Source organism: Phalacrocorax carbo, chromosome 5, assembly GCF_963921805.1.
Source record: "Phalacrocorax carbo chromosome 5, bPhaCar2.1, whole genome shotgun sequence".
NCBI lineage: Eukaryota > Metazoa > Chordata > Aves > Suliformes > Phalacrocoracidae > Phalacrocorax > Phalacrocorax carbo.
In genome coordinates, this window is record NC_087517.1 from 24,701,943 (window position 1) to 24,723,380 (window position 21,438).

Consider the following 21,438-nt stretch of genomic DNA (forward strand, 5'->3'; position numbering starts at 1 on the left):
TCAAACGTCATTAGGAAGATTTTGCTTTACTCCTCATAGTACATACATACCGACAGATACTTACACTCTATGCCTATGGTCATTATATCTATGATTAGTTCACCGCCCATCACAGTAAAAAAAGGAAACTTAATGCCTTTCCTGTAAGCTAAATATGCACTAGACGGTTCTGGTACCATTACATTAGAAAGGAGTCTAACTGTTCTTTTCATAATTGCAATTACTTTTGATCCTCCAAAATGTGTTTGACTTGAAAAACTCATTTTAAAATCGACAGACTTTAAAAATGGAATTTAGTTGTCTCCCAAGACTTGTAAAAGCACCCCTTTCAACTGAAAACTGGAAGTTCAAATGCAGTGAACTTTGATCCTGACCTACTGTAAAAGCCGCCTTTCAACTGAAAATTGGAAACTCAACCACTGTGGACATTGATACTGACCTAAAGATTCTGTCTTCATATCACTAACATCAATAATCTGTGTGAACTCAACTATAAATAATGTTTTTGTGGTCTGATATATAAATCACAATACCATTACCACTAAGAATTATTCTGTGCTGGAATTCACGACTTGATGCACTAACAAAGGGCTGAAGGAATAGCTATGTACTGCAGAGGGTCAATCGCTAAGGACTAGGACTGAATCACACAGGAAGGGTAATGGAAGAGAATCCTGTAATAATGTTCACTTAACTATATTATATTGTATTAACTTGAAGACTTCTGTCTCCGAGACTGAAAATCCCATAATTTAAAAATATATATTTTTTTAAAAGTTTTAACATTTGTACATTCTGATCTATAAATTCATACATATTTGAATTTTACTTTGAAATTTCATGCTAACCAAAATGACAGATGAATAACAAGCTAATAATAAAGTTTAACTCAGTATCTTTCCCATGTCTCTGCAGATACCAGCACCAGAAAAATTAAAAATGTAAAATCAAAATTACTCTGATTGCGTTCTGAAATTATATTGGCACTGGTTTAATACATACAAATAACAGGGGTATTTTTCTTTTATAATATCTCTTTAGAAGGTTACAGCCAAAATAATATTTAAACGTATACTGAGTCTGAAAGAATAGTACCCTTAATAAAAGCAGGCAGTAATTTCTAAGAAGGCAGTGAGGACACTTGCAAAACAGACAAAAATATACATCTAACGGAACCTATTCCAAGCCTCTGCCAACATTATATGTTGCTGATTTTGGACCACATTGTGTCATTGATTTTTAAGTAGAACTTGAAAATTATTTCATTGATGGCTTCTTAACAGCAGTTGGCTATTTTATTTCTGCTGACAGGGGATTGAGAAATCAATTCTCTAAGAGACAGGACAAACAGTTAACGCTGTATTCAACGGCAAAGCCAGGTCACTGCACAAAGGTGAACTTACCAACTGCCTGCAATGTGGGCTTACGCAAAGGAGAAATTATAATTAACAAGTTAGAACACAGGTGTGAGAAGGTGGGCAAACAAATACCAATCTCAGATTAAAGAACTGTTGACTGATACAGATTGACAATTTTCTTTTTTTCTTCACCTAAACCTTTTCAGACTATCAAGTTACAGTTGTGGAGGCTTACTGATAAAAAGAATCCTCTAGACCAGACTATTCGTATTTATGAAATAAGAAGAATGACTTCTACTTTCAATTAGGTTCCATGAAACACACAGTGAAATCCCTTTTGATGCCAACAATACATTTACACAGGTCACATGGAGATTACAGCCTCTCTGAAATCAGTAATTTTTCCTTAGCTTTCATATTAAGGTTATTTGTTATATTCAGCAAACTACCAAAGGAAAAACATACTTGGCTAAGATCAATATTATTTCTTTTCTTTCCTCACATCCTTCTTTCCCTAACCTTATAGCGTGTTCTTCCTCAAAAGTGCTCTCAAAAAAAACTGGAAAGAAACAAAAAATGCAATTCAAGTGCTAGATGGGTTTTGTTCGGCACGACAAAGCTAGCCAGCGAAAGGTTTGAAAGTAATACAGGTAAGAAAGTTTGTAATATCTTTATCCGAATGAACCACAGAATTTTCACAACCCTCACCCAGTTAAGACTCTTAAATTCTCAAGTATCTTTACCATAAATTACTCTCAAAAAAATGGGAAAAGGAATACAATGAAAAAGAGAGAGACTAAAATTTTAACGTGCCTTAAAACCAGAACCAAAACAACCTCCAGATACTAAGTCTTTTCCCTTGTAAACTCCTACTTTTCCTGAAAGGGAAAATGACTGGGAACACTCATAGTACAGACAAGAGCCTGTTGTTGCACACCTCTGCTATGGAAAGAACAGAATGTTAGCAATTACTAGGTATTATACTGGTAAATAACTTTAAAAAGCAAATCTTAAGAAGTTCTCTCCCAGTCCCTCCCTTCCCTCCCGACTTTTCTTTTGAAGACAACCTGTTTGAGAAGAAGTATTAATTCCAGTCTGTGCTGTCTCTTAATGACTTTTCTGCCTTGGAGAGAGGAAGGCTTGAAGAGTAGCTGCAAGCTTCATGGAAACAACATCACAAATAGTGTTGGACAGGGAACTCACTCTGTGCCCAAAACGCTAACTGCAAAATGCAACAGGTTCAAGAAGTGCAGAATGACCAAATGGCCAAAGTACACTCCTCACGTTTGGCTACTGCTTATGGGGGACGTAATCTTTAACTGTTTGGGTTTTGGGTTTGGTTTTTTTTGTTTGGTTGGTTTGATTTCAGCTTTTGGTTTTGGTTTGGTTTTTTGGGGGTTGGTTTTGTGGTTTGTTGGTTTTTTTTTTTAACCAATCCCATATGGTTTCAGTCGGCAACGAACGCAGCAGCAACAGTAAGTTCCATGGCTGGGTGTTAGACTGGGGCAGACAAGGGGGTTCCTGAAGGCAGGGACGCCTGAGGAAGGGCAGAGCAGCCAACCAGGTCCTGACAGCTCTCGCAAGTGAGACTCACACAGCCTAGTCATTGCCACGAGCAACCACAGGAGATTTAAACGGCCCCAGGGAGCATGAGCAACCAGGAGCATGGTGAACAGGGCATGGTATGGCAGTTCACGCAGTCAGGGTGCTGCATCCTGCTTGTAGGCCCACAGCCCAGGGAAGTACTCTGAGGCTCTGCCAGGATGGTGGGCACTCGCCTGAGCTAAAACCAGTGTTCCCACAGAGAAAGCCCCAGAGATGTCTGATGCATCCACCCAGATGTAACTGGTAAGGAAGGTGGCTTCGGTACAGGCGGCAGGTTGCAACAAGTGCCCTTTTCCTGGTGTAAAGGTAAGTACCAGCACATGGTGTGTACAGGTGATCATCTGTTGCGCCAGGTGGCCAAGTTGCAGGAGACAGAAGGCTGCGCAGCGTAAGTGGAGCAGAGACAGAGATAGATAGGTGGTTTCAGAATCACATTCCTGTAGCAGACACCACTGAACATGAGGCATCTTGGACCCTGGTGACACACAAAAGCAAGGCTCCACTTCAGTCCCCACCCTCTACCATCACTACCAACAACATATTTGAAGCTTTAGCGGCTGCAGACACTCATGAGCAAGGTCTACAAGGTGCAACTGTACCAGCATCACAGAGCAGATACTGCAAAAAGAAGAGATGAGTGCTTGTAGTGGGTGACTCTTAAAAGGCACTGAGGTGCCCATCTGCCAACCTGACAAGGAGTCACAAGTGGTTTGCTCCCTTCCGGGAGCTAAGATCTGAGACATCGCTGAGATGCCACAACTTGTCAAGAGCAGATTACTATCCGCTGTTACTCTTCCACGTGGGCACAAATGATGCTATGAGCCAGTACCTGGCCAGAACCAAGGAAGACTACAAAGCCCTAGGGGACCAAGTGAAAAATACTGGTGCCCAAGTTATTTTCTCCTCCATCTTACCCATTGGAGAAAAATGCGCAGCTAGAAATAGGCGAATAATGCAAATCAACTCTTGGCTATGTGGCTGGTGCCGACATGAGGGTTTTGCCTTTTATGACAATGTGACATCCCTCAGCAACCATGGCCTGGCTAGGGAGGGTTGGAATCCACCTGCCTAGAAGGGGCAAGGGAATCGTTGGCAGCAGGTTGGCCAACATGGCAAGGTGGGCCTTAAACTGAGGGACTCAGGGGGTGGGGGCCAAAGTGGCAATGCTAATGCCATCACATCCAACAGGGGAATAAGCCAGGCCAACCAGAGCAGTGACAAAGGTGCCTCAGCTGCCTCACGAGATGACAATCAGGTGACCAACCACCCACCTCAAGGGTGTGCATGGCTGTAGTGGGACCTGCACTCTTCCAGGGAAACCTGTATGCTCAAGTACCTTTCTGACATGCCTGTACACCAATGTACACAGCATGGGGAATAAACAGCAGGAACTGGAGGTCTCTGTGTGGTCACAGGGCCGCGATCTGATTGCAAACACAGAGACACGGTGGGATAGCTTGCATGACTGGAATGTGGTCATGGATGGCTACAGGCTTTTCAGGAAAGACAGGCCAACAAGGCAATGTGGGGGAGTTGCTCTTTATATGAGGGAGCAACTGGAATGCATCGAGCTCTGCCTTGGAGTGGAAGGAGAACAAGTTGAGAGTTTATGGGTAAAAATGAAGGGACAGCCAAATACGGGCAACACTGTTGTGGGTGTTTACTACAGGCCACCTGATCAGGAAGAGGTAGTTCATGAAGCCTTCTACAGACAGCTGGAAGACATTCACAGGCCCTGGTTCTCGTAGGGAACTTCAACCACCCTGATATTTGCTGGAAAAGCAACACAGCCAGGTATGCACCCTCCAGGAGGTTCCTGCAGAGCATCGAGGATAATTTTTTGATGCAGGTGGTAGAGGAGCCAACAAGCAAAATGTGCTGTTGGACCGTGTACTAACGAACAGGGAAGGGCTGGGTAAGGATGTGAGAGTTGGGGGTAGCCTTGGCTGCAGTGACCACAAGATGGTAGAGTTCAGGACCCTGGTAAAAGCAGGGCATCAAGTAGGATTACAACCCTGGACTTCAAGAGAGCCAACTTTGGCCTCCTCAAAGACCTGCTTGGAGGAATCCCATGGGCTAGGGCTCTGGAAGGCAGGGAGTCCAAGAGAGCTGGTCAGTATTCAAGGACCATTTCCTCTGAGCTCAAGATCTGTGCATCCCCAGGAGGAAGAAGTCAAGCAAAGGAGCCAGGAGACCTGCATGGATGACCTAAGAGCTTCTAGAGAAACTTAAATGGAAGAGGGAGGTTCACAGTATGTGGAAAAAGGGAGCGGCCATGTGGGAGGAATATAAAAGTGCTGTCAGGATATGCAGAGAAGCAATGAGGAAGGCCAAGACCCACTTGGAACTAAATCTGGCAATGCATGTCAAAGATAACAAGGGCGTCTTTAAATACATCAGCAGTAAAAGGAAGACTGAGGAAACTGTGGGCCCACTGCTGAGTGAGGTTGGGGCCCTGGTGACCCAGGATACAGAGATGGTGGAGTTACTGAATGCCACCTTTGCTTCAGTCTTCACTGCTAAGGCTGGCCCTCAGGCATCTCAGCCCCTAGAAGAGGGAGATAAATGAGGACTTCCCCTTGGTTGAGGAGGATTGGATTAGGCAAACTGAATCCTCACAAATCCACAGGCCCTGATGGGATGCACTCACAAGTGCTGAAGGAGCTGACAGATGTTCTTGCCAAGCCATTCTTCATCATCTTTGAAAGGTAGTGGAGGACAGGAGGGGTGCCCAAGGACTGGAAGAAAGCAAATGTCACTCCAGTCTTCAAAAAGGGCAAGATGGAGGACCTAGAAAGCTATAGGCCAGTCAGCCTCACCTCCATCCCTGGAAAGGTGATGGAGCAGTTGATCCTGGAGGTCATCTCCAGGCATGTAGAAGAAAAGAAGGTTATCAGAAGTAATCAACATGGATTCACCAAGGGAAGATCATGCTTGACCAACCTGATAGCCTTGTTTGACTGGCTGGGTTGATGAAGGGCAAGCAGTGGATGTTGTTTATCTCGACTTCAGTAAGGTGTTAGACACTCTCCCATAACATCCTCACAGACAAGCTAAGGAAGTGTGGGTTAGGTGAGAGGACAGTGAAGTGGATTGAGAACTGGCTGAACAACAGAGCTCAGAGGGTCATAATCAATGGGGCAAAGTCTAGTTGGAGGCCCATAACTAGCACTGTTCCCCAGGGTCCAGTCCTATTCAATATACTCATCAATGACCTGGACAAAGGGACAGCAAATTCACTGATGACACCAAGCTGGGAGGAGTGGCTGATACGTTGGAAGGCTGTGCTGCCATCCAACGAGACTTGGACAGGCTGGAGAGCTGGGCCCAGAGAACCTCATGAATTCCAGAAAAGGCAAGGGCAAGGTCCTGCACCTGGGGAAGAACAACCCCACACACCAGTACAGGTTGGGGGCTGACCTGCTGGGAAGTGGCTCTGTTGAAGGACCTGGGACTGCTGGTAGACAGCAAGTTGACCATGGGCCAGCAATGTGACCTTATGGCCAAGAAGGCCAACAGTATCCTGGGGTGCATTAAAAGGAGCGTGGCCAGCACGTCGAGAGAGGTTATCCTCCCCCTCTACTCTGCCCCAGTGAGACCACATTTGGAGTACTGTGTCCAGTTTTGGGCTCCCCACTTTAAGAAGGACATGGAACTGCTTGAGCAAGTCCAGCAGAGAGCTATCAAGAGGATCAGGGGACTGGAGCATCTCCCTTATGAGGAAAGGCTGAGAGACTTGGGTTTGTTCAGCCTGGAGAAGAGAAGACTGAGGGGGGATTTCATCAATACCTATAAATACCTAAAGGGTGGGTGTCAGGGTGATGGGACTAGGCTCTTTTCATTAGTGCCCAATGACAGGCCAAGGGGCAATGGGCACAAGTTGGAACACAGGAAGTTCCACCTCAATATGAGAAAAAAAATTCTTTCCTGTGATGGTGCCAGAGCAGTGGAACAGGCTGCCCAGGGAGGTTGTGGAGTCTCCTTCCCTGGAGACATTCAAAACCCGCCTGAATGTGGTCCTGTGCCCCCTGCTCTAGGTGTGCCTGCTCAAGCAGGGGGGTTGGACAAGACAATCTCTAGAGGTCCCTTCCAACCCCTACCATTCTGTGATTCTGTGACTTCAAGAACCTGGTGTTTTCTCTGTGTGTGTTCATAAGGAACGGATTAAAAAAACCCAAAGAATGATGGGAAGTGTAAGTTACAAACACCAGGTGACAAAGTCATCTTTTTATTTACTTTTATTTACTGTCTTCCTTGATTTGAGGTTAATCTGACATTTTCTGTTTTCAAACACATATCAGCTTCCTGTAGTTAAAAAATTAGTATGAGCAGCTCTGTCATACAACTGTAACTGTACCTACCACCTATTACAATTACATGATAACATGAAGAATTTTATTTGAAACACTTCAGTTATGTCTCTTTGCTGACTTCTTTCTTAGCACAGGAAGAACATAAGAGGATGATATGAAACCCTCAAAGCATCCAGAGGTACACTCAAAAACTGGACAACATCCCCATCGTGAGGAGCCAAGCAAAGCTGTTTCCAAAGACAGCCACACAAGAAAATATGCTAGGAGAGCTCAATACTGGGGCAGAAGAGCATTCACAACACTCCTCACTTTCATCGTCTCATACCAATGTAAAATTTAGCCTTAGGCTGAACTTTGAAATTGTTATGAACAGGATTTTTGCTTGCCCCTATCTTTAAGATGAATTAAAAGGGCAAAGACTGTGCGGATGTTATTTGAAACTGTAGGCATAAGATACACTGTTCCTCCAAATAGGACAACTTTTTGTAAAAGATAAAAAAATCACTGCCCACATATACCCAAGGCTGGGTTGACACGTCAGGTTAGACCTTAAGTGAAGCATACCTGCTTCTCTCTCTCTCTGGGCTTACAATAAAGCATTCAAATCATCCAACAACAGGGTTTTTTCTGGCTTAGACCAATCAGGGAATAAAATACTTTTCAAGCCAGTTGAAGACTAGTTCTTCACTACAAGAAGCTACCAAAGAAGTGCTTTTTAACATTGCATCATGAAGATGAACATTCTGGAGACGGATGTGTACTGCCAGTTCCTATTCGCTTCCAAACACTAGATAGGGCCAACAAATTTTATTGCACTTGAATGCTGATAAACTAGAACACTACCACTGTTATGACAATGTTTTTCTTACTCCTTGCTATCTAAACAGCCATGGAAGAAAAAGGTATTTTTTACTACTTAACAATTAAGCATGAATAGTCCATTTCCACACTGATACACTGCTGTAGTAGTTAGAGAACGTGCTTTATATACCACCTGAAATATTTATAGCAGATTAATGAAATAAAGAAGAATAACTAGACTGGTGGCGAAGTGTAGCAGACTCAAAAGTCAAGTGGCAGTAAAATAATAATTTACAAAAATATACTTTGAAGTTGATCATTATTATACATTTCTAATTTACAAAGAAACACCACTACTACGCTGTGGTAATTGAGCTTCTTTAAGCAGCTTCTCACAACAACATTCTAAAATTAATTTCAACTAGCAGTCTTTATTTAACATGCAGTAAAAGACACAAAGTGCAACCACACCAAGAAAGTATATTTACTTGGTGGCTACAGGAAAACTGGTATCAACATCAGCGAGAAAAATTCAGAAGTGACTGTGGGACTTTGAATTACAACTAAAGACCGATGTAAATTTGGTGAAGCATTGGTATGACTGGCACATATAAAGCTGTGTCAGCAAGAAAAGAACACTTAAATTTTAAAAATTACAATTAGCTTTATCAACACAGCAAATTAATTCTAATAATTTTTCAACTCAATAATAATTACTTTACGATACACATAAAAGTAGCAGTGTTTCATATTATACATGTGGGAGATCAATAACAAAACCCAACAATACAAAAAATTCAATTCAGTACAGAGACTACTTAATGACCTACTTAAATAGGTCACATACTTATACTTACATATTCAGGTTTTAATTTCTTGTCTCCTCCTCTTACAGCTACTTTTTCAAGCTTGTCTATACTCTGCATGATCAGCTCCTCATCTTTAAGTCTAAGTTCCTCATGTATTATTTCAATGTCACGAACAGGATCTACACTTCCTTCAACATGAGTAATATCATCATCTTCAAATGCACCTAAAACAAAAGGACACTTAAATTACATATTAAGCTAAGAAGACAAGAAATATACATTTACAACATACTATTAAGAGTCACAAGAGTTTGAGGTTAAAAACTCTGAAAAACTCAGTAGGTCTGTCATGCTGCCCATATACAAGCGTCACTTGCAGTATTTTATATCATACTCTTTTCGTCTGTTAATTTATGTATCAGCTTCACAATCCTAAGCTTTATACAGGTACATACAAAGCATAGCGCTTTGCCATTTCAGGAGAGCACTTAACATATTTTTAAGAGTTTCCTCTAAATAGGAACAGGCTGGAGCACTCTCCCAAAAATAGGTACCACTGGATTTAACAGTATCTAGCCTAGCAGTAGCAAACACAGTAGCTAAATTGAACAACCGCAGAACATTTTAATACACGCAGTAATGGCTAAAAGACTCATGGAAAGAAAAACCTTACAAATCACCCTGGCAGCCCTCACTGGCTGACCAATTTTATGCATTAAGAAAAAAAAAGTTCTAGACAAAGAATTCTGAAGTTCTGAACGACTCTCAGTGTTTCCAAGGGAAACAGGGCTTAGAAAAAAAGGCCTGAAATCATCTGGCAGACCTCGTCCCTGTTTCAATCTACTTTATCACTGTGGTTCTGACGGTGATTAGATAATGAACCACTCAGACACACAATTTACACAGCAGCTAATTTCATCGGCCTGATTTGAGGGTATGGTTTTTAGGGGGCCATCAAAGAAGCAGATGAAGGTGCATTTGTCATATATGAGTGACAACCATTCACACTATCTGAACAAAATGGTGCTGGCCCTTATTAGAAACACATGCTATTATCACATATTTAAAGTGCAGTTGAAGCCATAATTTCAAATTGCCAACTGGAAACATAAGGGTAAAACAACCAGATATTATTGAAGCATGTGTGCTGACTTCATGCCCTTCTGAAGACAATCTGGCAACATAATTCAACTAGGATTTAAATTATCAGCTAAGCAGCATCACCAACCCCTCCCCCCTCCAACACATATTTTAAAATACAAATATTAACTATTAAAAACAGTTTATTACTTACTCCTGGATCAATTTTCAGATTATTTGAATGCCTAAAGATATGCCCAAGAAATCAACCATGAAAATAATTTTATTTGAATAATACCAAAATTAAAATAAGTGGATTTTTTTTTAAATGGGAAAAAACCCCAAGGCATATCTTGTACTAAATATAAGATAAGAAAAACGGGTAAACTACAATTCCTTAACTGATACACAGAAAGTTGGGGTTCTTTCTTGTCATGCTCATCTTTTCTTTTAACTTACTGCACACAGTGGTTTAAGCAATGAAGATTTTACACAAAAACACACGGTACACAGGTTTAAAATGTTGTTGACAGTCAAATGTCAAATCTTTTGCACATGAACTTCTGAAAAGTCTTTAAAACAGTGGTTACCAGAAGTTCCCTCCTCTCCCATCAGCTGTCTCTCTCCAAAGATCATCAGTGAGCTCCCTTGGTACAAGAAAAATCACCTCAGCCATACATCCTACTCTGACACTGGCCATGACAGGAGAACAGGCTGCTCTTTCAAACGGAAACTCACTACACTAATCCGTACCAATGCCAGACAATTAAGGAAGAGATACTGTAGCCTTTGCCTTCCATAAATCTGTATCTGCACACCTGACTCAATGGCACATGAGCTGTTCAGATGAACAAGTACCAGAAAACATAATTTAATAGCTTTGCTCTGATTTACAAGGAAAATACTGAAGGGGGGGGGGGAGGGGGGGAGTAGAGAGGTGTCAGCATACAGACAAAGAAAAGTCTACCTGCCCAGCCTTCTCAACAGATGAGTAGGATTTATGCAGGTAAAAGAGTGTCTCTTTCTTCCTTGTATCAAGAAGAAAAAGTGTCCATTACCATCTAAATAATACATTCTGAAGTAGTTTACATCTTCCTTCTGCATTTGGTGTCCATGGATTTAAAAAAAAGGGGGGGAAAAAAACCCACCCCACCCACACTGTCAAAGCCAGGAGAAAAGCTCCATGACTAAAAAGGTCTCGGATTTAGAACACAAAAATAAAAAGTAAAGTAAACCCCTTCTTTTGGTCTTAAGGAAGAATTAAGTTTTTCTGAAAAAGCAAGTGTAAGGTGAATTAGTCAGTAACAACACAACACAGCTTATATATTAGTTATAATTTTCCATTTTCTTCAACAACAGCAAAATACTTCTCCAGCAATTATCTTAATTTCTTCACATCTTCCCATACAAAAAACCCAGTTCTTATTAATCCAAAACCAATTTAGCGTAATTCCACCCCTATCAAACTGAATCTATACATTTCACTTTCGTTCTCTTCTCAGTCCCCTAAATGCTCTAATCCAGAGACACTGCAATGTTCTGCCGGTTTTCTTCAAGTCTCCTCCTCCCACCACCCGTCCTCATGCCCACATCAGCAGCCATCCTGCAGCTCATTTAGGCAACTTCGATGACAAGAGACCTATGTCTGGCAACAGGCGGTTGCTTGGCCAGGTAAGGAGCCCCTCTACTGAGCTGGTGATTTCCCATTCAGGGCAACAATTTAGCCTTGTCTCCTCCTCACTGGGTTCTTTGAGTCTTCTCGTGGAAGAAATTAACACTAGTTGTGTATTCCATTAAAACACTGGATTTTGAGCTTAAATTTTCAATTCTACTTTTAGAGGAAAAGTGCATTTTCCCAACTTGGAAAGGAGAAAACCTATCAACAGGTGTGCTGACAAAGGTCATACAATTCCCCTCTAAACAGATAGGAAATCAATTAAAATAATCATGGCAGATTTTTTTTCTCTTAAGTTATCAAGAACACTTAGAAGAGAAATTTAAATCCCCCATTGAGAGCACCACTGTCCATAATGAAGTGGAAGGTATAGGATTTTGTACACACAAAAGGTCAAACTGGCATTAAGGTCCAGATTTTGGCATAAACTGAGAGATGCTTTCTGATAAGCAACAGGCATTTACTTTTATTCATTAATCTCTTGTTCAGGGTTTGTCAATGCTGACTTCAGTCATCAGCTTAAAACAGATCAGCCTCTGACAGCACGGCCAGAAGCAAGACAATGGGATACTCAAGGAAGAAGGAATGAAAAGGGAGGGAGACACTGCTGCAGTGAAAGAACCTTAGTTATAACTTCATCTCAATATCTGTGTGGGATGTGTCTTGGGCTACCTGCTATGCCAGCCTCAAGCCTGCTTTGAAATGACGGTCTAGCACAAATCACATTGAGCACTGTAGGGAATTCAGTTCTGCTCTGCAGAGCTGAACGCAGACTTAGCAAACAAGAACTGGTGGTAACCTTAGGAATGAAGCTCTGTGCAAGAGATGACATCTCTTGGGAAAAGTACAACCATGAGAAATTAACGAAGTTAAACTATTTGAATAACATTTTATCCAGTCCCTTGTTTAAAAAAGTCTATACAAAAATGTAAAGTAGTATGAAAAAATTGATTTGTGAAACTGATTCAAGAAATAGGACATACCAGAAAATGTGTATATTATTTGAAGCTTACAAAGATGAAAATAAGAACTATGATATTAATCTACAAATCTTGTGATATAGATGGTTAACAGTATATTGCTACTTATTAATATGTCTCTGCCTTTGCTTTATTAGTGAGTGAAATTCCTCTGCCAAGCAAGGCCTGTAACCTTCTTTTGTTAGGGAAGATTACATGATAACCCCTCCTTCCCTCCAGCACACACAGCAGCAAAACAGAAAGCTCAAAGCCTCTATTTTAAAATATAATGGACAGTGGAGTAAGAATGACATCACTGTCCAACTAAAGACAGTGCAACACCTGTATGATGAACAAGATGCACGAGGTGGACACAGGCCATGAACCTTGAGTAAGCAGTAGTACAAGTGGTTGACATCGAGTACTACGTAGAAAAACAGCCCGTTGAAAATAAACAGGGCCCACTGAAATATGCTGAACTGAAAGAAGCAGGGAGGATGGGAGGGGTAGGTCTTGAGGTGCAAGATGACAGCAAACAAATGAGAATTTCAGTTTTCTGAAGGAACAGGTAAGATTATCTTGGGCACCACATAGAAAAAGAATACCAGTTAGTTTATGGACATGTAGCTCTCTGAAGAAGGCAAATGAAAACAAACATTGAAAAAAATATGCTGATACTGGGTTGGTTGACACTGATCACGACAGAATCAGCGAGTAAAAATAATGGGGAGAGGGAGAAAAAGAGATCTGGTAGTCTTATTTTCATCTCAAGCTGATTACTAGCTCGAGACAGCTTGGTAGAAAAATGAGGAAGGAAAGCTTCCCTGAAACGATACTAACAGGGGCATCCAGGTGAGAAAGAAAAGGACTAGAAAGGCATAGTTGCAGAACAGAGGGAGCAAACACGGTCACCTGTCAGAGGTAAACCCCATTCTGATTATGAGCTCTGTTTAAATGTGGTGAACTTCTAACACAATGTGTCTGCCTTCTTATTGGCATAATGAGGATTCAACTTCTGTAAACATGAGGGTTCAAAACTTGTCTACACACTATCCATCACAGCATACTCACACCTACCAGGCTACTGGCTGCTGAGCTCTGTGGTCTAGCTTCCAAAGTTTTCATCAAAAGAATTTTTTTTTTCATACTTGTGCTACAAAATTTGTCTTTAAAAAGATGTTCTGATATTCTGGAATTTCGTAAGAAAATAAAATGGTCTAGTCATACCATTTTATTTACTTATTATTTCCAGAAAAATTTAAAATATATTTAATACAAAATTCTCCAAAACTAGCCATACCACCGCATTCTCAAGACAGTATGACTTATGGACAATGACCTTCTTCAATGAATGTAATGAAGACATGGGAAGAGCAATAGATTTTCATCAACTGCATTTGCTTTTAGAAAAGAAGGACTCAGCATTTCTCAAACATTACCCCAAACCATGGCACCTTCCTTTTGCCTTCTTCCTACAGTTATATTGTCTGTGCTCCAAAACTGCCCTCCTTCTAACCCCAGGAAACTATAGCGTACTACTATAAAAAAAAAAAAAAAAAAAAAAAAAAAAAGAATGAGTTGGGGAGGGAAAAAAATATACATAGAATAGATTTACTCAATAACCTCCCCAAAGCAGCATCTGTTTGTCAACAACTAAGCTAAGCGTACAGCAATACAGGAAGGTCAACTGGAAAACCCTAATCATTAATTTCATTATTTAAAAAACTGATTACAACTTCCCTGGTGTCTTGCATATCCGATCAGAGGTAAAGTATATTTTTATCAGAAGTTAGTAAAAAAGTTGAATGGAATCCACCTCTTTATTTTGTATTTTAAGTATCCTAGCTATAAGCCTTTTTCAAATAATCTCCCAGAAAATGCTGATGGATTTGCTCTCCAGCTTGAAAGATACACCCCTGCCACTTCCTTTAGTGTAAAAGAGCAAAGACTACAGAGTTAGAAACGTCAAGCTTGCTGTCAGTAAACAAATCTGCTGTGGTAAATTCTCATAATGTTTTAGCGGTATGCAGATATTGCTATTAAAACAAGGCAAGTATTTAGATAGGTAATTAGTAAAGCATAACAAAGCAGCAGAATTCATTTTGCCATCTAACAGCACCAAAAGTAATGACTTAACCTTAAGTTAGTAGAAATTATGGGCTTGGAAATGACCACTGCCACATCTAGCTCCCTCTTTGGTTGCCAGTGGGCCCAAACCTAAAGGGTTCTTCAGTTTCAGAGAAGGATTTATCTTTGCTGAGCACTTTATCTGGGATGTTTGGGACCAAGGGTGGTAGGCCCAAAAATATTTTTTTAAGTGGCATTAAAGAAGTAGCATGGTGATAGCTGGTTCTGCATTTTGCTTTCAAGTGAAACTAGGTTAAAAAGATCCAGAAAACAGAATGACTGGTGGGAGGAGGTGTGAAAACTCACTCTGTGTTTTTTCCCTGAGGAAGAACAGAAACTGTCTATTTGTCAGGTCTCGATGGCAGCCAGGACACACAGAATACATCTTTTCTTCACATGCAGAAGTAATAGCAGATAAATATGTACACAGCACAGCAGTAACAAATGCCACATTTTAAATGGTATCATCTAATGGCATGCACGTTTCTTTCCATTTCTTTCAAGAATCAGCTTCAAAATTCTATGACAAAATTTACCTCTCAGCCTCCAGAGATTTTTGCATTGCTTATGTTATACCTGTCAAGATCTGATGACTGTATGTTATGTATTCATCTGAACAGAACCACTACACTTAGTTACAGGCTATCATCAACCAATTCATTCTCTTGCTAAAATCAAGTCATCCAATTACTCCTTGACTAATCAAGGCTGTTTTGGCTTTTTCTTTTTTCAAAAGGTACTCAACAGCATAAACAGTTCACTTACAAGAAATGGAAAGGGGCTAATCAGCAGAATTATTGTTTTGCTGCCACAATTTGCAGTATTTAAATGTAGTTGCTGATTGGACTGAAAGTTTTGCGATATAGCATATAAAACTAGTTTGACACAAAAACGAAGCTGCCTAGAGCCTAAACTTTATTGTTTCTAGCTGCTCCAAGCTGCCACTGAGATGCTAAACACCAAATCAAAATAATACTACTAGACTTATCTTATTCTGCTCCTAATTGCAATTACGGAAATTAATTAATTAATATCTTCAAGATTAATTTATATTTGATATATCAGTCACTTCATTTCTTTAATTGTCCTTATCCTTAAAATAAAATGCAACAAAATATTTGGCTAATATTAAGCTCCACATAACAGCATTTCAGCATCTTGTATTCATTTACAAAATGTAAGCAACTGCGTTGGTATATGTTATGCTGTAATTAAGAGGGGTATTTACAATTTGATCAGAATCTGAACTGCATCACAAGCTGAAACTACCATTGATATTTAGGCTAATAACCAGCCTTTTTTTTCAATAAGCTATAAGAGAATGTTTAATAACACCACCAAAAAACAGACCTAGAGAATAATTGATACTTGCACTTCTCCAGCACACATTCAACAACTATTATCAAAAAGACCTGCTCATCACAGACTGTATGGCACATCACAGTACAAATACGTACCCTGTTATAAGCCCTGAAATAAACGAGCAATAATATCTATCTGGCCACTTAGCGCGGTGGGAATGGGGGAGAGAACAAAAAGAAATAAAATAGGGTAACTTGGGTGGAGGGCTAGAAGCAGGGTATTTCTTTGAGCTATCAAAAGAGACAAGACTACAAGTGTCAAAAAACATTAAAACATAAGTAATATCTGTACTTAGACTGGCTTGACATGCTATCATCAGTATTATGAAGATTTAAACGGTAAAAGATACCGCTATTTCTGACTGAGGTAGAAATATATTTAATATAATAGAATGTATTAAACTTTGATGATGTTATATTTTACTATGGATACTCATGATTAGAAGGGCAAAAAAATACTGTCAGAGTCAACATTTTATAGCTTCTTAAATGTAGCACATGTTAACAAAGAACCAACAAATAAAGTAGCTTTAGCATGTTTTCCCTTGGAAGGTAATTTCAAGTGAAATTAATCACCTGTAACACAAACCTAATATTCTTTAAGCAGAGTAATTTTCAGTTGAAGAAGGTGCACCTGCCTCCATCTTCAACATAAGCAAAATCAAGTACAAAAAAAAAAAAACATTAAATAAAATGCTGTAGTAAACCTTGACTTCTGAAGAAAGAATTTTTTCAGACATCTTTTGTGGCTTTGTTTTGTGCTACAGCCCTTTAAGTTTTGTCTTCATAAAGCCCTAACTAGTTGTAATCACTCGCAGTCTAATTGTGGACATTTATCTGCTTTTCTTATGCACAGAACATAGCTATTAAAGCTGAATGGTGATGGTGTGAAGTATAGGTTAAATTGGGTGAAATTAAAGCAAATTACTCTGGGATGTGGAACTCTGAAAATAGAAACCGCCAATGATTTGCAACCCTCTTGATGATCAGCTTCACAGAACCCTAAATGACAAGAAAACTTACATATTTTAAAGTTAACTAGATTTTTTTTTAAATAATATGTATAAATGTATTTAAAATGCAAGCAGTCACTGTGGCAATAATTATTTTGTTTTACCTGCATCGTAGAAATATAAGAAAAGGTTTTAATTCCCATTAAACACACTTGTTTTTATTCTCAAGTTTAGCTGATTTTTAGCAACAGAAAAACAGGTCAGAATATTAGTTGCAGCATTAGTTACTCTGAACACAACGCTACCGTTTATGCATACCATATGGCTATACAGAGAGAGGATGGTAAAAGCAGCTGCTTTGGGCTCTCTTGACTGGTGTGGTATTAGGACTCAAATTCATTACTTACCTATATAAAAGATAAGCAGCTACATTTACCCTGCTGAGCCCTAATACAGCACCAGTCAAGAGCGTGCAAATCAAGCACCCCTCCCCAAAAGTCTGAAATAGCAGCTGAATGGCAGTCCTTTCAATATCAAATCTATTGGGAGTATTTTACAAAAAAGGGCAAGTCTATTTCTGCACCAGCAGACACACAATGAGAGCATGTAGCAGCAATACAGGATTTTAAATGACGGTAGTATCAACTTCTTGAGCATACAAAGAATTTACATTTGCATAAAAGTACTCGTCAAGCAAGTACTGCACAAGGTCAGAGATGAGAATTATAACCTCCTCGGGAAACACTGAAGGAAAGCAATTTACTTCAGGACACATAAGTCGGCAGAAGAAACCACGCTTCTGCTCCCAGTGGAAACTGTTTTAACAGAGAAAGGTTGTTATCAAGACAGTCGCTCCAATGAGCTTAACTGTAAAATCCTGTTCCAGAGCCCCTACCCTTGAGTCTGTCTGACAAATATTAGTGATTTATTTCAGATGTAAAATGTGTTTACTTGCCATTGGTCTTTCATCCTAGCACCACTGGGATGTAGTCAACACTCCACAGGCAAAACCTTCTACCTGCTGAGATTTGCTATCAAGTTGGTCACACTAGGTAAAGGACATTATTTGACTGCTGAAGGAATAAATATTTGAGCCCTTCATGCCTCTGTTTGCAGAGGGCTTGCTCTGACTGCCCTTGATCATGTATTTGAAATACTATCACTGCACTGCCCACCAAATAGTGCTTGGGACAAACTCCTTGGTTACTCTTCTTGCAACGCACTTTACCCAGGATCACAGCACATGGTAATGTGCATGGACTCACTATCAGAAGACACTAAGAAAGGTAGCACTCAATGTAAAACTTTTGAGATGGCTCACATACTACCCTAGCAAAAAGTAGCCTCCCTGTTCAGATTTTTCCAAAATGCAACTGCGTTAATTGGAAGAAGGGGCATCTGGAACTTAGCCTGGACCGCTGCAAAACATCCAAAAGCCAAAACAAGCTGAAGAATTCGAACCTTGCTTCAGAGACAAGTGTTCTTGTCAACCTGAGCTCAGCTATGCTCTGCTTTGCATTACTTTCTGTTCTAACAACTGAAAACTCTCCTCTGTGAGTTCAAGCAATGAAAAGAGAAGCAAACAGGAACAAGGGAGAGTCTCCACAGTATCACCTCCCTGGTGAGCACTCCCATGGCAGCACTGCCTGCATAAAGGATAGTGCGCATAGAAAGGCCTGGCACAAACATCAGTGGATAACTGTTAACGTGCCTCTGTGTACCATATATCCAGACTGTTCACAAAAGACAATGTTCCTACTCAAAAGTGGACTGGAATTCATTTATTTGCAATCTGATGGCGTCTACACTGTACAAAAACATAGTTCCTAAGCAGAAACCATTTGTAAAGTAGAAATATGCCTATAACTACATATTCATATTACTTCCACCACCACCATCTCAATGGTGCATTTTACCCCTTCTTTCTGAAGGTCAGTCATCAAGGTCTTCTCTTTAGGAATCATCAGTGCCAAGCTCTACTGTATCAGTCTTAACCGGAATCTCAGAGTCACCATAACAAAATAGAACTGCTAAAAATAACTGTGTTCTTAAGACAACATATTTACACAAATCATGAACAGCAACTAGCAGCTATCAGCAGAAACCCACAGGGCAGTTCTATCTGGCCTTGAATGACCAGATACAGGAAACATTTTAATTATTCATGGACAATTGATCTGGCTCACAGACTGACTACACTGAAGATGCAGAAATATTAAGAAAACTACTTGAGCCCTGAAGTTTTTATTGGGTCTGGCATAGCACTGCATAGCAGTTACCATGACTGTACTCCTACTGAACCACTTTGGATACCTAATGCTGCAACAAAGTCCAAGCCACTGAAGTCCACTGAGCCCACCTTGGCTCCTGTGCAGAACCAGCTCAGCTCTCTGTTCTGCATTCTTGAACACCCTGGAGGGTTATTAGTCTTTGTAAAATAACAAACAGAGAATGAACAGTTCAGTTCAGCACTGAATGCAAAATCACAACCCCCCTGGAACCCACAGCAAAGGGTGTAAAATTGTTTCAGTAAGGCCACGCCTCTTCAAAAACATTTAAAGCAACGTCTTAAGGTATACAAATACCTAGACAAAACTCAGTAATAACAAGTTTTCAACTCCAAGGGGTTAGTTCTCTAAGCAGTTCCCAAATATTCCGAAACTTAAAGTTATATCATTGTTATGATAAAACCAAAAGCACTACAAAACTGTCAAATTTCTTCTTGCAGTGCCTTACAAAAATACTATAAAAATGGATTATGGAATTTGGCAGAGTTGGGAAAAAAAGTTATATTTGCAGATTAGTCATTGTTTACAAAAAGAGTAACCTAATTTTTTAGAAGAAGGGTGTTTATAAGGAGTTGTAAACTCAGCTCATCACTTGCTAATAGAGAACCTTATTCTCTATATCTGAATGTTTCTCCTTCGAGGATCTATTTCATTGCACAATGGACACAAGGAGGAGTAAACACACTAGAGGAAAGACCAGCCAATGTATAACAAAATGAGAGTTGATGAAGGCTTAAACAAGCAAAAATTGTTTGATAAGTGCCATTATGTATGTATACAGCCTACATAAGTTTGTAACAAACTGCTGTGTTGCTAAGTGAATAAAATATCTTGAAAAAAAAAAACCTCTCAGTAAATTTACCTTATAAAAATGTGCCTCATCACACAACCTTCCCTCTGGGCATTCTGGCCCACATTCATAATGTGATACGTAAACTCAATGCAAAAGTAGCAGTAAAGTTTATCCAAATATATTGTTTGCAAATCAACTCAAACTTTACAGGAGTAATGCCTATCTGGTTTCTATCAATAAAAATCCTGTTAATAATAAAAATTAAATCATTAGCTGGTTAAGAGACATTTTGCTCTTCATACATGATTTTTCACATGCAATGGTTACTTTTCAACAAACTAAAGATGTTGTCACAGTTCTTAGAACCTCACATAACAGTACAGGCTTGGAATCACAAGAAACACAAAATGATCTTTTTTAGAACAGCACCTGAAATACTGAAAATGAAAGATAATATATAATTTGCATCTTATTTGAAATGCTGGACCTGATAAAGAGGGTTTGCAGTATTTCCTGTTCAACATTCAAATCTTAATGTAACAGTTAAACAGACAAAACTCGATACTAGTATTTTACTTTGGATGTTAGTCCTTTCCTCTTTTATAAAAAACTCAAAACAGCACCCCAACAGAAAACTAAGCATATTACTTGCTATAGATTGGCTGAACAGTTACATGGGAAGTAAAGAACTCGCTATTTTGTACATTATTTCAGTGAAGGAACCCCTAACACTCAGGGATTTGCTTTTCTTTCTAGTAACATTTTACTTCAATGGCAACTGCATCGCGGAATGTGTCAGTTGTGTTCTGTAACTATCTGGCACCATCTAGTAGCCAGTGGCATCGTCTTTATGAAATCCCATTAATAGAACCTGTGACAAGGGAGACACTAAACAGATATGCAAGAAATAACAACACAAACTTCTTTATCCAAACCTCCTATGGTCAAACAAATGTTTTATGTTGGATTAGGTACAGAGAGCTAAAGGCGAGAGCTGCTTGTACACTAAGCAAATACCTTCTGCCTTCCTTGAAACAGGACATTAAATACTTCTTTATACGTTCAAGTTTCCAAGCAATTTAAGACTGCTGGCAAATTTTAGCAATAGTTGACAAATGCATTGTTTTATGCATGTGTGCAAACAGTTTCTGTTTATTCCCCTTTCACTATCCTGAAAACACAAAAGGAAGTTAGAAACTAAGAAAGAAAACATGCTTTGAGTAACTTGAATCCTGGATATACAGACTGGGGTTTTTCCATGATTGTCAAAGCGGTGTGTCTGGCAGGTCCTAAAACCGGGAAAGGGGCGGGGGGTG

General features: G+C 39.8%; 1 protein-coding gene across 3 annotated transcripts in view; it reads right to left on the minus strand.

Moving 5' to 3' along the window:
- The window catches only part of OLA1 (Obg like ATPase 1), a 107,480-nt gene that overhangs the window by 48,463 nt on the left and 37,579 nt on the right, over window positions 1-21,438 (minus strand). For all 3 annotated transcript variants that reach the window (XM_064451626.1, XM_064451627.1, XM_064451628.1), the window contains exon 5: window positions 8,935-9,110. In XM_064451626.1, coding sequence (XP_064307696.1) covers window positions 8,935-9,110 — 176 coding nt within the window. The remainder of the gene's footprint in view (window positions 1-8,934; window positions 9,111-21,438) is intronic.